This window comes from Perognathus longimembris, chromosome 4 (assembly GCF_023159225.1).
Source record: "Perognathus longimembris pacificus isolate PPM17 chromosome 4, ASM2315922v1, whole genome shotgun sequence".
Lineage (NCBI taxonomy): Eukaryota > Metazoa > Chordata > Mammalia > Rodentia > Heteromyidae > Perognathus > Perognathus longimembris.
Genome location: NC_063164.1, coordinates 57,685,603 through 57,698,471, shown reverse-complemented (window position 1 = coordinate 57,698,471; position 12,869 = coordinate 57,685,603). Strand labels below are relative to the sequence as shown.

The window sequence follows — 12,869 nt, the reverse complement described above, 5'->3', positions numbered from 1 at the left end:
GAAATGTCTAAGGATAGAACCCAGGCCCTGATTTCAAAACCTGGTACCAACACACAAACACTGCACATGGCTGAAGTGGAGCTGTTTGTTGGACAGGTGGGAAGTGCAGCTGCCCAGAAGCCACTGGAGGGAGCCACTGCCCCGGATGCCTGAGCCCTAGCTGCGGTCATGACAAAGTACTCAGGGGACCCTGTGTAAGACACAAATTACAGGATACCTTTTGAAAATGTTTGGCAATATAGAATTAAGCTTTAAAATAACAGTTTTACATGAATATGAGTACAAAATGGTAAAGGAATAAAGATAGTCTCACAGTGACTTAATCCTCTAGAAAAGGGTTCATTTACAAACAACAGAATATCTTCCCTGACATACATTCACCAGAGTGAGGTTTGATCTTTTTTGTCTTTCACTTATTGAAAGCAGTGGCTGGCAGCTTGAGGTAGAAGCATGTCTAAGTTTCCAATGACCCGGGCTCTCCCTGCTCTTCCCTAACCTTTGATCCATAGGGTCACAGATCATCACAACACCATTTGTGTGAAAACAAATGCCCTAGTATTCATTTGTGTCTTTTTACATTTCCAGAGTGAAATGACAAGGCATGCCTGGAGAAAGATGAAGTGATGAAGAATTACAGGAACTGAATGGCTGAGAAGCTAGGGAGCGCTTACAGGAGTTTTGTATGAATATGAATTCAAAATTCAATGATTATTTATGGATCATTAATTAGCTTTCCATCCAGCATCACACTATCAAAGCCCCTGCACAGCCCAGGTACTGGAAGTGTCCTTTACGTGGCATGGAGAGGAATCAAGCCTGGCCACACCTGAAAGTGTGGGTGAGTGGCGCTACAGAATTACGCCATGTCTGGCTTCCAAACAAGGGATAGAAGCCAACCTAAAAGCAAGACGAGGCTCACACTGTCTCCCCAAGTCCCTCCACTCAACTTCCTCTCCCACGGCAGTCCTTATCTTTTGTGCCTTTCTCATCTTGGGCCCAAGGTCTGAAGATATCTCCTCCATGAGGTTTTTTCCACCTACTGGGTAAAAAGAAAACCCCTGGCTCACGTGGGGTTCAATTTTACAGACAGAAACTGGACACCCTTTCAGTTTGGTCTGTTATGCAATAGAAAAGAGCCAAATGAAACTGCTCCAATTTCATTGTGCAAGCAAGCAAATATTTAAAAACAGAGTTAACAATTATGTTAACATGGAGAAAGAGAGAGACGTCTTTATGTTCTAAATCTAAAATGAGTAACAGAGAGTCTCATATCACAAATCCCAGTGACTTCAAAAAGGAGGGTCCTCTGAAGCATCAGTATTTTACATCTCAGGCAATTCCTGCTAAGATGCCAACACTGACTAATTCATCTTTGAAATGAACAATGCTTCTTGAGTGCTCATGCATATTTGTACTTAAAACAGAGAAACCAAGAACCCCCTGGCCCTGATCATGTTGCATTCCATGCTACTCCTGTATCTCATTTCAGATGTTAAATAATCATTTATTCTTCTAAGAATACAGTCTAGAAGTGAAAAAGTTACAAACTGTTTCACTCAGCAAGGAAATCCAGATGAGGAGCAGTGGAGAGCAAATTTCAGAAGCATGTAGAGGACCATGAAGAGGAAAAGTGCTATTCATCACAGCCCAATATCTATCAGACTTCCCTGCAATGATTGAGCCATGTGGTATCAACTGAAGCACTTTTAGGAAATACCTGTTTTCATTGATTTTTTAAGAACACATTTCTAATTACCTATTCTCTGAAATTTGGATGAAATTACCATCAATGGTCCATTATGGTTTAAATGACAGTATAGGAAGTAGGGTTTCTAATATTTTATATACCCTCAAATCAATAAAAGATGCTATGCTCCACCTTTCTGGGATTCTTTGGGGATGTTATTTGATAAACTTATCGTAACATCCCAGGCTCTAACAAGACTAGGAAGTATTCATCTATTCTATAATTTTTCCTGTCATTGATTTTCCCCCCAAATATTTATTTTATGTGAGTACAAGAGAAAAAAAGGACTCAGAGCATATTACTGTAAAAGAAATACAATCAATACTGTTAGGATCATAAATGATAAAGGTTAGATACAGTCTTACAGAATATCCACTGAAATGCTATGGTTTTACTAAGGAGGCTGGAGAGAGTTGGCCTTGCCTTAAGACCTCCAGCTAGTCCCTAGCAGAGGCAGCCAGCGAACCTGATTAGGTGTTCCTGTTCCTTCTATTTTGCTAATCTGCTCCTACCTGGCTTTAAGTGTCGGATTCCATGTGACATCTTGTAAAAGCACAAGATAGTTAAAATAAGAGTATAAACAGACATATAGGACTCAAAGCTCCAAGCTTTTGGTTGCTGGGGAGAGGAATGAATTTTCTTTGTTTTTTTTTTATTTTTTTTTTCTCCCATTTTTCCTTAGCATCTTGCAACAATAATGACAAGTAAATATGAAAATAACCAGCAGAGGGAGTCTTTATTTTGCTACTGCAAAGAAAGATAAAATACAATATTCTTAAAGTTTACAACTATAAAATTATCAACACTATGGAGTTTTTGCCTAACATCATAAGCTTGTAATGAAGTTGAATTTTTTAGTTAATAACTCGTTGAATTTTTAAGATAATTTGTTTCTATATAAAGTTTAATAAGGATATATGTATGTGTATATTTGTACGTGTATATATAATATATATACTCTCTATCCCCCCTCCACACACACACACACACACACACACACACATATATACATACACACACACCTTTAAATATACAAATACAAACTCACATATAATACTGCTCTATAGACACACATACATGCATGCATATATTTCCCTTTCTCCATACACACTCATAGATTTCACTCTCTATATACAGGCATACACACATGTATACATGTACATATGTACTAGGAATCTTTCCTAAGACTTGAGCTCCAAGTTTGTTTGTGTGTTTTTAACTGCATTGGGGGGGGGGGGGTGTCTTTTCTTTTTTGGTACCTGGGATAGACCCCAGGATGTTGTACTTGCTAGGCAAGCACTTTGCCACTTACCTACATTCCAGCCCACAAGCTCCATGTTTTTCCTGAGATTTAGGAAGACGAGATCTGCTTTTCTCCTCAAATATTTATCTAATTACCAAAGATAATTTGCTGTCAAAAACTATAAGATAATATTCCTGATATTTTCTCAAAGACAACGTAAATATACATGTCTGGTGAGGAGGTAATACTCCCTTTCTGACAATGATGGTTTTGCCAACTCCAATTCCATTTTTTAAAGTTCCCTTTTGGAACTTTCTTAAGAACAAGAATTTTAATGCCTTACAGTGGTGGAAATCTTTATTCTTTCTCGGGATTTAATATCTGAAATTACCAAAAGGTGTTCCTTATTCTGCCCAAAAGAGATTATTTTTAAGATTTGGCTCAGTGGGCTTGGGGCATAGCCAATAGAGTCAGCCCTGCAGACTGCCTGGAACAAAAGTCTGGGACTGTTCATCAGCCAGCTATTTTTAATCTCCCCTAACTGCCAGGCATGGACCATGCTTGTAACATCATGAGGCTCAGTGGCTGGAGGTTTACTCCAGGTGTCTGCAGTGGCTTGGAAATCTGGAGTCCACTCTGGGGTCAGATTAATATCCACTAGATGACCAGATCACCAGTTACAAAGCCTTAGTAACATGGAAAAGGAAAGACAACAATAGTCTTTAGTGTAATCCTTTATAATTATTAAATTTTAAAAGCAATATAAGAAATGTATGATTCAGTCACAAAAGAAGCCTGCAGTATAACACACTGTGACATGTGAGTTATGTCACTATGTCCTTGAGACCAACTGAGGTCACAGCAAAGAAACTAAGAGGGAGAAAGTGCTACAGGTAGATTGGCAGAAGAGGTGAGAAGTGCCACAGGAATAGAATACAGGGAAGCAGAGAAGGGATCACAGCCTGCCTCACTGTGGAGGAAGGTCACACAGGGTGTGTGCCCAGGCAATCCTGAGAAGTAGCCTCCTGTGCAGGGCAGACAGGTTCTGGATTTCTGCTCTACCTCCCTCACTTATTAGCAAGAGTTCTGGGGGAGAAACTTCACTGGTTCAAGCCAATTTTCCTTATCCAAAATAGGTTTGGCCACCAACCTTGTCAGATTCTTAGGAGGATTAAAGAGAATGTGAAATCGGTGCTGAACAGATTATAGCTGATTTGGTTGTGATTGGTCTGTGTGGACAGCACTGACTGGTCTAAGTCATCCACAGAAGCATGTTAGAGCTGGATAAAGGTAATAAAAAGATCTGGGCACCAGTGGCTCATGCCTATAATTCTAGCGATTTAGGAGGCTGAAATCTGAGGATCTCAGTTCAAAATTAGCCCAGGCAGCAAAGTCCTGTGAGACTCTTATCTCCAATTAACCATTAACCACTCAAAAATAGGAAGTGGAGCTGTGGCTCAATGTGGTAGAGCACTAGCCTTGAGTAAAAAGAGCTCAGGGATAGTGCCCAGGCCCTGAGTTCAGGGCCCATGACCAAAAAAAAAAAAAAAAAAAAAAAATGTAAGGCCCAATTGAGTGGATTTTCTCCTTAATGGATAAAACTCTATGGAAAATGAAGCAAAACCCTCAAAGATAAATGTTGAAAGGAAATGCCTATAGTCAGTCTGTATCAAAAGTGTTTGATTTTTTTATTAAACTTTTTTCTTTATTGTCAAAGTGTGGTACAGAGGGGTTACAGATTCATATTTAAGGCAGTGAGTACATTTCTTATTCAACTTTAAAAAACATGTTTATATAACTAATGGTAATTATGGGTTGAAGATTTCTCATATGAAATACTTTAATCCAGAAGTGGTTCAGATTTGGGTGTGTTTTTTTTTATAAAGTCTTGAGAGCATCTGCTCATATATAATAAGCTATCTTAGGATAGGGAACGATGTCTTAACCTTAAATTCACTAATATTTCATATATACTTTATATACAAAAGCCTGGAGGTAAGTCTATATAATATTTTTACTGTTTTGACCTGTCACATGAGGTTACATACTGACATTTCAACTTGTGGAATCATGGTGATTCTCAACAAGTTTACAGTTTGAGCTCATTTTCAATTTAGTCTTTGCAAAATAAGGATATTCCTCCTCTCTGATGAGCAAAGGCACCATTGTCATCCAGTGAGCCTTCTAGTATCATCTCTTATCTAATGAAACAATGTCCTCATGCTGAGTTAAACTGAACTCTTCCAAGTACACAACCTGCAACTCCCTGACTAATTTTCCCTAGGATAGTGGAAGAAAAGTAAGTAATCTAATCCTCATCGTGCTGTATGTAAGTCCATGTTCCCAGATCTTACACAAAGAAAAAGAAAGAAAAAAATCATAAGCATATAGTTATTGAAAAACTTTAGAGTTTCCCCCTCAAAATAAAAGAAAGAGAGCAGTAGGGAAAAGCATCTGAATGAAACATGTATCATTCTTCTCTCCAGCCTAGTAGTATTATATAATGGACAATCATACTTTTGTTGAATTTATTGGATTCATCTGCTACAAGAAAAGTTTTGAATAACTACTTTAGCAGAATAGCTCACTAAAATTTCAAATCCTTAGTCATAGAGAGATTTTTAAATGGTTTGTGAAATAACTAAAATATGTGATTTCAAAGCTAGGCTCATTGATATGCACACTACTCAGAAGGTTGAGGAAGAAAGATCATGAGTTCAAGGCCAGTCTTGGCTACAGAGTGAGACCTTTAATAACGACCAAACAAACAATTATAATTTGAAGAAAAAAAAAAAGCTTAGCCCAAACTATTTCACAGATGAAGGCAAGGAATTCACAATTGTGAGCTTCTACTATATGTCAAATATCTTAAGTATCCAGGGGTGGGACATAAGGGCTTTCCTAGGTAATCCCAGCTACTCAGTGGGTAGAGATTCAAAGTTAGCAAGACCCCATCTTAGCAAAAAGCTGAGCACAGTAGATCCTACATGTGAGGTAAGAGGATAGTGGTCCAAGGGCAGCCAAAGCAGAAACTCGGATCCCTATCTGAAAAGTAATTAAAGCAAAAGTGCTTGAAGCATGGCTCAAGTGGGAGAGCTCCTGCTGTCTAAGTCATAAATTTAAACCCTGTACTGCAAAAGAAAGAATGTACAGGGTAGAGATATGCCACAGGATTAAAACAAACCTATGCTCAGAGTCTCCAAGCCTGTAAAACACACCATCTCTACTAAGGCACAATTCTTCAAATTTCACTATATTCATGAAAACCATCCTCCAAGTGATAGACTTTGTTGGTAAGAACACAAGTTAACTTGATAAAAATGGAAAGAGAAGAAAAAAGCAAGGCTTATTCCAATAATGGGAACTCTAGATACACAGCAAGAACAACACCCATATCATTTCACAACCACTACTGAATCCAACAAATCCACTATCTAAATCTAGGCCACCACCTGTGGACTTCCATTACTCTTCTCTCCGCTTGAATATTTAGTTGTCTGGCACAAGTGACAGAATACATCTATTCCAAAGGCAATTGAGTGCATTGATTTGGTGCCAGGTTCCTGTTGGCCATCACAGTAAGATCCAAACACAAGTGTTCACTAGTGCCTGCCATATCTAAGGCAGTTGTAGTGGAGATGATGGTGTCCCTCAGGGCCACCTTTCCCTCTACTCTTTCTCCCTAAAGAATCTTGATGCTGGTAAGTTGGGCATGTTCTGAGTTCCAGGCCTGAATTTCTTGTCTTCTCTAGTATCAGCGCTAGAACATGATGCTGGCTGGTAAGATGTAGGCAGAAACATTTGGTTCTTCCAGAATGCCACCTTAAATTAAAATGGAGTCAAACAAATCAGATTGCCCATAGCTTCCCATTCTTTGTGCCAAGATTACAGCAGGGAACTTGAGTATTGTACTTGTCTTTCCATATGAAGAAAGAAGGTGCACACTAGGGCACATATAACAGAAAGCAGGAAGGAAATTGGTTCTCTAGGGACACCATAAAGCGGCTATATAAAATATGGACCAATCTTTCTTTCAAAGTGAAAAAATCAAATAGCCCTACTCATCTTTGATCTACTGTTCTTTGACTTTTCTAGCTACAAGAAATTAAATTCTGCCTACAACTGACAAAGCACTTTTAAGATTTAAAGTTTTGTTTAGCGATCTTTTCTCTAAACATATTAACATTTAAATTCAAACTAAGCAAAAATGAAAAATTCTGAAAATTAAATAGTGAAGAAGTTTGTTTTAAAAAACCACCAAAATTTCTAAATTTCCAAATTGCTAAATTTGAAAAGCCAAGGGGGATAAGATTTGTAGCCACAATGCTACAGAATAAATATAAAAGTAGTAATATGAGCTACTCAGGAGGGTGAGATCTGAAGATCTTAGTTCAAATCCAGCCTGGGTAGGAAAGATCAAAAGACTCTTATCTCCAATTAATCACCAAAAATCCAGCAGTAGAGCTGTGGCTCAAGTGGTAGAGTGCCAGCCTTAAGCAAAAAACACTACAAGAAAACACCTAAATCCTGATTTCAAGCCTCAATACCAACACACACACACACACACACACACACACACACACACACACACACACACACTCCTAAGGAGGAATAAATAATGTCGCCGAATAGTAGGTGACTGTCAAATTGTCACGTGACAAATGAGTTAAAAAGGCATGCCCTGTGATTCTGAATTAAGACATAATACAGAGAAATGTGCACAGAAAGATCTTAGAAAGCTTTGGGCTACATCCACAGCCAGGACTGAAATGAGAAAATGAATAGCATTTGGGAAAAGAACACAGAGGCCATAGAGCTTACCATGGGCGCTGAAGGACATAAGATAGGTATTAAATGAAACTTGAGATTGCACAAAAGGAAAACAGAATGCTACTGTGGAGGCTTCACAAGATGTTGGGCAGGCCTGGAGGAACAGTGTCTGCTGAGCAGACCTGCACTGGATTTGTACCTGATTAAACATCCCTGAAAACAATGGTGATATGGTGATCTGTACATTTTCTTCTACAAAATTATTTTTAGGAAAACCAATGCAATGAGTTGATTAAATGAAGAAGATAGTTATAACATACACTAGTCTCTTATATGGATGGGGAATTCCATTTTATTATATTGAACACTTTTCAAAAGTGCTCAATTCTTGAAATACCATATAAAATTATCATTTCTCCATCTCTGAAGATATTCATGATCTACAGCATCTCATAAATGTAGCAAGCATAAAGTATGCAGAAGTAATTGAAAATATAATTGGTATAGCACTATCAACATGATAGAGGAGTGTGACAGGTCTTGCCCAAAGTTAATATATGAACATCTGGCCTCTGAAACTTTCATGCTTTTTACAAAAGAATATGAATTTATATTGTATTTTTTATGCTCTGGGACAATTGAGTCTTTGCAAACTCTGGGGCTTGACAACGTTTTCTTGATGTAATGTACCAATCTAGAGTTCTAGGTAAAAATTATCTTCCCAAAACACACACACACACACACACACACACACACACACACACACACACACACACACACACGGCTGTTACAATTGTTTTCTACATCAAATTTGTCTGTACTAAAACATATGGGACTTGGTGGAGGTGCAGAGGAAGATGAAAGGATTTGCCTAAGCTAAATCCAGACTTGAATGGTAATCACACACACCATAAGGTAGTTTAATTAACATATTAATTTCAGGAGGTAACACGTATCTGGGAGAAACACACAAGTCACAAGACCTTAATTCTATTTCTAGCTTTGCTACTGACCTTCTAGTTGACCTTGCATAAGGCATTCAACATCCAAGAGACTCAGTCTTCTCATTTACAAAAAGAAAAACAGAAAAAGAGAGAGAGAGAGAGAGAGAGAGAGAGAGAGAGAGAAAGGAAGGGAGGGAGGGAGGGAGGGAGGGAGGGAGGGAGGGAGGGAGGGAGGGAGGGAGGGAGGGAGGGAGGGAGGGAGGGAGGAAGGAAGACCTACCATCTAGCAGTTATTGGAGAATATCTCCAATATTATTTTGTACAAGATTCATTCAGTGGGTTTAATGAGAAATATGATGAACTTATCATTAGAAGTTTCATTTAGTTACATCAGTGAAATCAAATCCTAAGAGGAATTAAAGTAATGAAAAAACATATTCCATTCTACTTCATGGAGTCTACCAAAATGCCTTGTTCCTCAAAACTTATTTAAAAAAAAAAATCAAGGTCGAATCTTGGGACCATTTCTATCAGAAGCAGACACCCTGGATGTTAAGAAAATCACTCCCTTGAGCTATTGAGCTCTTGCAGATACTCTTGGCCTTTCACGTGGTTAGGAATCCAGTTGGAAAATTACATCGCAAGAGCTACTCATTCAAGAACGAGCAAGCCTCATGCCAAGACTATGGGAAAAGAACCTGTCTTCTTGAAAAGATGAGAGATCAATAACTCATACACACATTCTAAGATACTTATATTTGTAAGATGATTTTAACTTGCTGCACATGCAAAAATATTACAAATGTGAACGTATTTTGTATCTTTAAAGCAAAGAAAAAAAAAAACAAAAACTTAGTCCCGGTGTGGCTAAAGCAGATGGATGTACTTTACTCAGAAAATTTTAGTCCCTGAAAAAAAAAGAATAGTAAGTCTCAGACCAATTGAGTAAAAGGATCTTTTGGGGGTTAAAATGCAGGAGAAAAAAATAACATCAAAGAGTTCAGCAAATCATAATGTGCTAAGTTTCATAGACACTGAAAAGGGAGAACAGGAGTTGGCATTGCAAATTTTGACTTCTATAATTATTATTGTGAAAATCTGACAAGAAGATTATTTAAAAAGCAAGAAAGGTCACCATGATCTCTCCGGTTGCCAACTTGGATCTGACATCAGTGATAATCACAGCTTTCCAAAGTAATCTTCTTTTTCTTCTTACAAGTCAGTTCTAGAAGCTGCTTTCCAGTCAAATTCTATTCATATGAATTTCATCTGGGTAAACTGCTCAAAGTGCCTAAAAACAACAGTGCTCTATCCAATTGTTTTTCACTCTGTCTAAAAAATTTAATGGGGGCTGGGAATGTGGCTTAGCGATAGAGTGCTTGCCTTGTATGCATGAAGCCCTAGATTCAATTCCTCAGGACCACATACATACAAAAAGGCCAGAAGTTGCACCGTGGCTCAAGTGGCAGAGTGCTAGCCTTGAGCAAAAGGAAGCCAGGGATAGTGCTCAGGCCCTGAGTTCAAGCCCCAGGACTGACAAAAAAATTAATGGTTTAAATGACTTATTATAATCATAAAAACATATAATGTACTACCTGATTTACAGAATTTTAGATACAAACACAACTAAGAGCTAATTGACTCAAAACTTGTCAGCTAGTCCCAGAGGGATAAGTTGTAAAAAACAAAGTATTTAACTGATTGACCCAGGGTTCCTCAGCTAGTAAATGGGAAAATGGTATGCTTTCCATCAAACCAAAAGGAATCACATGATGCTAAAAGTTTCTTGGTCAGTCTAAATGGCAATACTAAATGGGTAAAGAACTCAAATGTAAGGACATGGTTTCTAATATATGTCAACATATCTTTACATCCCCAATTAGTCAGAAAGCCTAGATTGTTATTAAGGCACTCTTAAGTCCAATTCAAAATAATGATTTACATTCAGGCAAGATATTTTAAATTAAGTCTTCTTAAAGTGAGAAAATGTTTTCAAGAAAGAACATATGTGGACAACATGAACATGTAGCTATACCAATGTCAAATAAAATGTGCCTATAAATAAATACTTGACTAGACTAGAAGATAAATTGAAAAGGTATAAAATTTACAAAAAAAGAGATTATCCTTAAAAATTTTAAACCTTATTTAAACTTTGCCCAATCTGTAAAGTTTCAAGAAAATAAAAACATGACCTCTGAGTTAATGGAATGCACTAAGAGTTAATATTTAACTATTAAAAGTTGGGCACAGAAATCAGTATTATAGCTTCTACTGTCACCACACCATTGAGAAAACACACTGCTAGGAACATGTTTTAGGTGTTTTTCTCTCTCTAAGGAGTTCAAAGCTGTGCATCTTCTTTAGTGTCTTTCATTGTGTATTTACAGAAATGGAATACTGTTCCACTTCATGAGTATATTTAGCCTTAAAAGCAAGGCATAAAAGTAATCTTTGCCAAAAAGCTAATAAATATTTTTGCACATGGGATCGATTACATTAATAATTAACAGAAAGCCTTTACCTTTCACAGAGAAATTTAATGGAAAGTTTTCTTGAGCAAATAGAAGCTCAATGGAAACAGGTAGAATCTTGAGGGTAATGAACTGGTATCACATGTTTAAACAGTCAAACAATTATATAGTCCCTTCATAATAAAAAGATAAAGGCATTATAAATTATACTTAAACAACAACAAATAATCCCTAAGTAAACAGATATAAAATCTAACAGCTAGTAGATTTCCTAGTAAAGAGGGTGTAAGGTAACAAAAAGACAAAAAGCAGAACTTCGGTACAGTTTAAAAATCACAAGGCCCTGAAACTGAGAACAAACTGCTTTAACATAGAGAGTTAATAATAATTACATCCTGATGAAGTATTTCTTCCGTCAGTTCAATTCTAATAATACGTCCTGTAATTGCACAGTGACATACAGTTTCAATGAACTCTGATCTTTCTCAAGAATATGGAAGTTTTAAATACAGTAGCAAACACACAGAAACAGATGGGGGGGAAAGGCAGTAGGAAAAATGTTAGAAAGGCGAAAGAAGCCACGTACCCTTTTCTGCAGAACTATTGGTGTTATTGCAGGCAGAGTGACTCTCCTTGCACTCAAACTCATTCTGTTCTTGATCTCCTCCCGTAAATGGGTGAAATGAAAGAAATCTTTAATAGTTGTTCCTTGAGAATTTCAAGGCTCAGTGCAAAAGGAACAACTAGGGAAGTAATAAATGTCACCCTGCTTCTGTGATTCCAATCTACCCAAAGCCCAATTAAGGATGGTTGTGGGACAGGACAGAGCAGCAACCAATCAACGCCCGGGAAAACTCTGCCTTTGTCCTTGGAAACACATTCTGATACTTTTGTTTATGATATTTAAAGAACCAGATTAACAGACATTCTATCTCACTTATTTTTTTTCCAAAACAGTGTAATTCAATGCCATCTTTGTTGATGAGACATTTATGTTTTCACTGAGAATTTCAACATATGGCAGATAAGAAACTGTTTACCCTGGTCTACTTAAAGTATATAAATATGTAAATGAGCTGAATTAACTTGTGCTATTCATAAAATTAATGAAGCAGTCAGTTGGAACATATTAAATGAGTCACAAAAATAACGCTAAAGTTAGAATTGACATGAAGTGCAAATTTACATGTTATGATAGAATATTTTAATGTATTAATACATTTCATGTACTAAGCAGCTAAAATTTTAATATTGTGGTCCTTCTAGCCACCCTAGAGATAAGACACTGTTAAATATTATCAGTTAAATAATATCCTAACAAGCTAAATGATCTTTTTAAGGGGCACTAAACTACAATATATGAACATAAAGCACATTTTTAAAAAGCATAAATTTATGTAAGCATATTTCATTCAATTAAATAACTTCAAATAGCCCCTGTTGAAAGCTATTTTAGACCTTTTACTATTTTGTATTTTTCTTCACAATACCTAACAATGTTATTCTAATAATTTTGAGTGAAAATACTGATCACTGATAAGAAACTTCAACAAAGTCTAAATAAACACAAAACAGCTCTAAAGAATTATATCAAAACAAGCTAGGCACTGATGGCTCATACCTATAATCCCACCTACTCAGGAAGCTAAGATTTGAAGATCACGGTTCAAAGCCAGCCCAGACAAGAAAGT

The 12,869-nt window shown here is 37.1% G+C and overlaps 1 protein-coding gene across 3 annotated transcripts in view; it reads right to left on the bottom strand.

Moving 5' to 3' along the window:
- Grb14 (growth factor receptor bound protein 14) overlaps positions 1 to 12,869 on the bottom strand; it is a 119,612-nt gene that overhangs the window by 55,365 nt on the left and 51,378 nt on the right. The window contains exon 1 of one of the 3 annotated variants that reach the window (XM_048345317.1): positions 11,765 to 11,970. The exons of the other annotated variants lie outside the window; for them this stretch is intronic. Within the exon in view, the coding sequence (XP_048201274.1) occupies positions 11,765 to 11,827 (63 nt within the window). The 5' untranslated portion in view covers positions 11,828 to 11,970. Of the gene's footprint in view, positions 1 to 11,764; positions 11,971 to 12,869 lie in introns of those variants that run through there. 3 annotated transcript variants of the gene reach the window in all.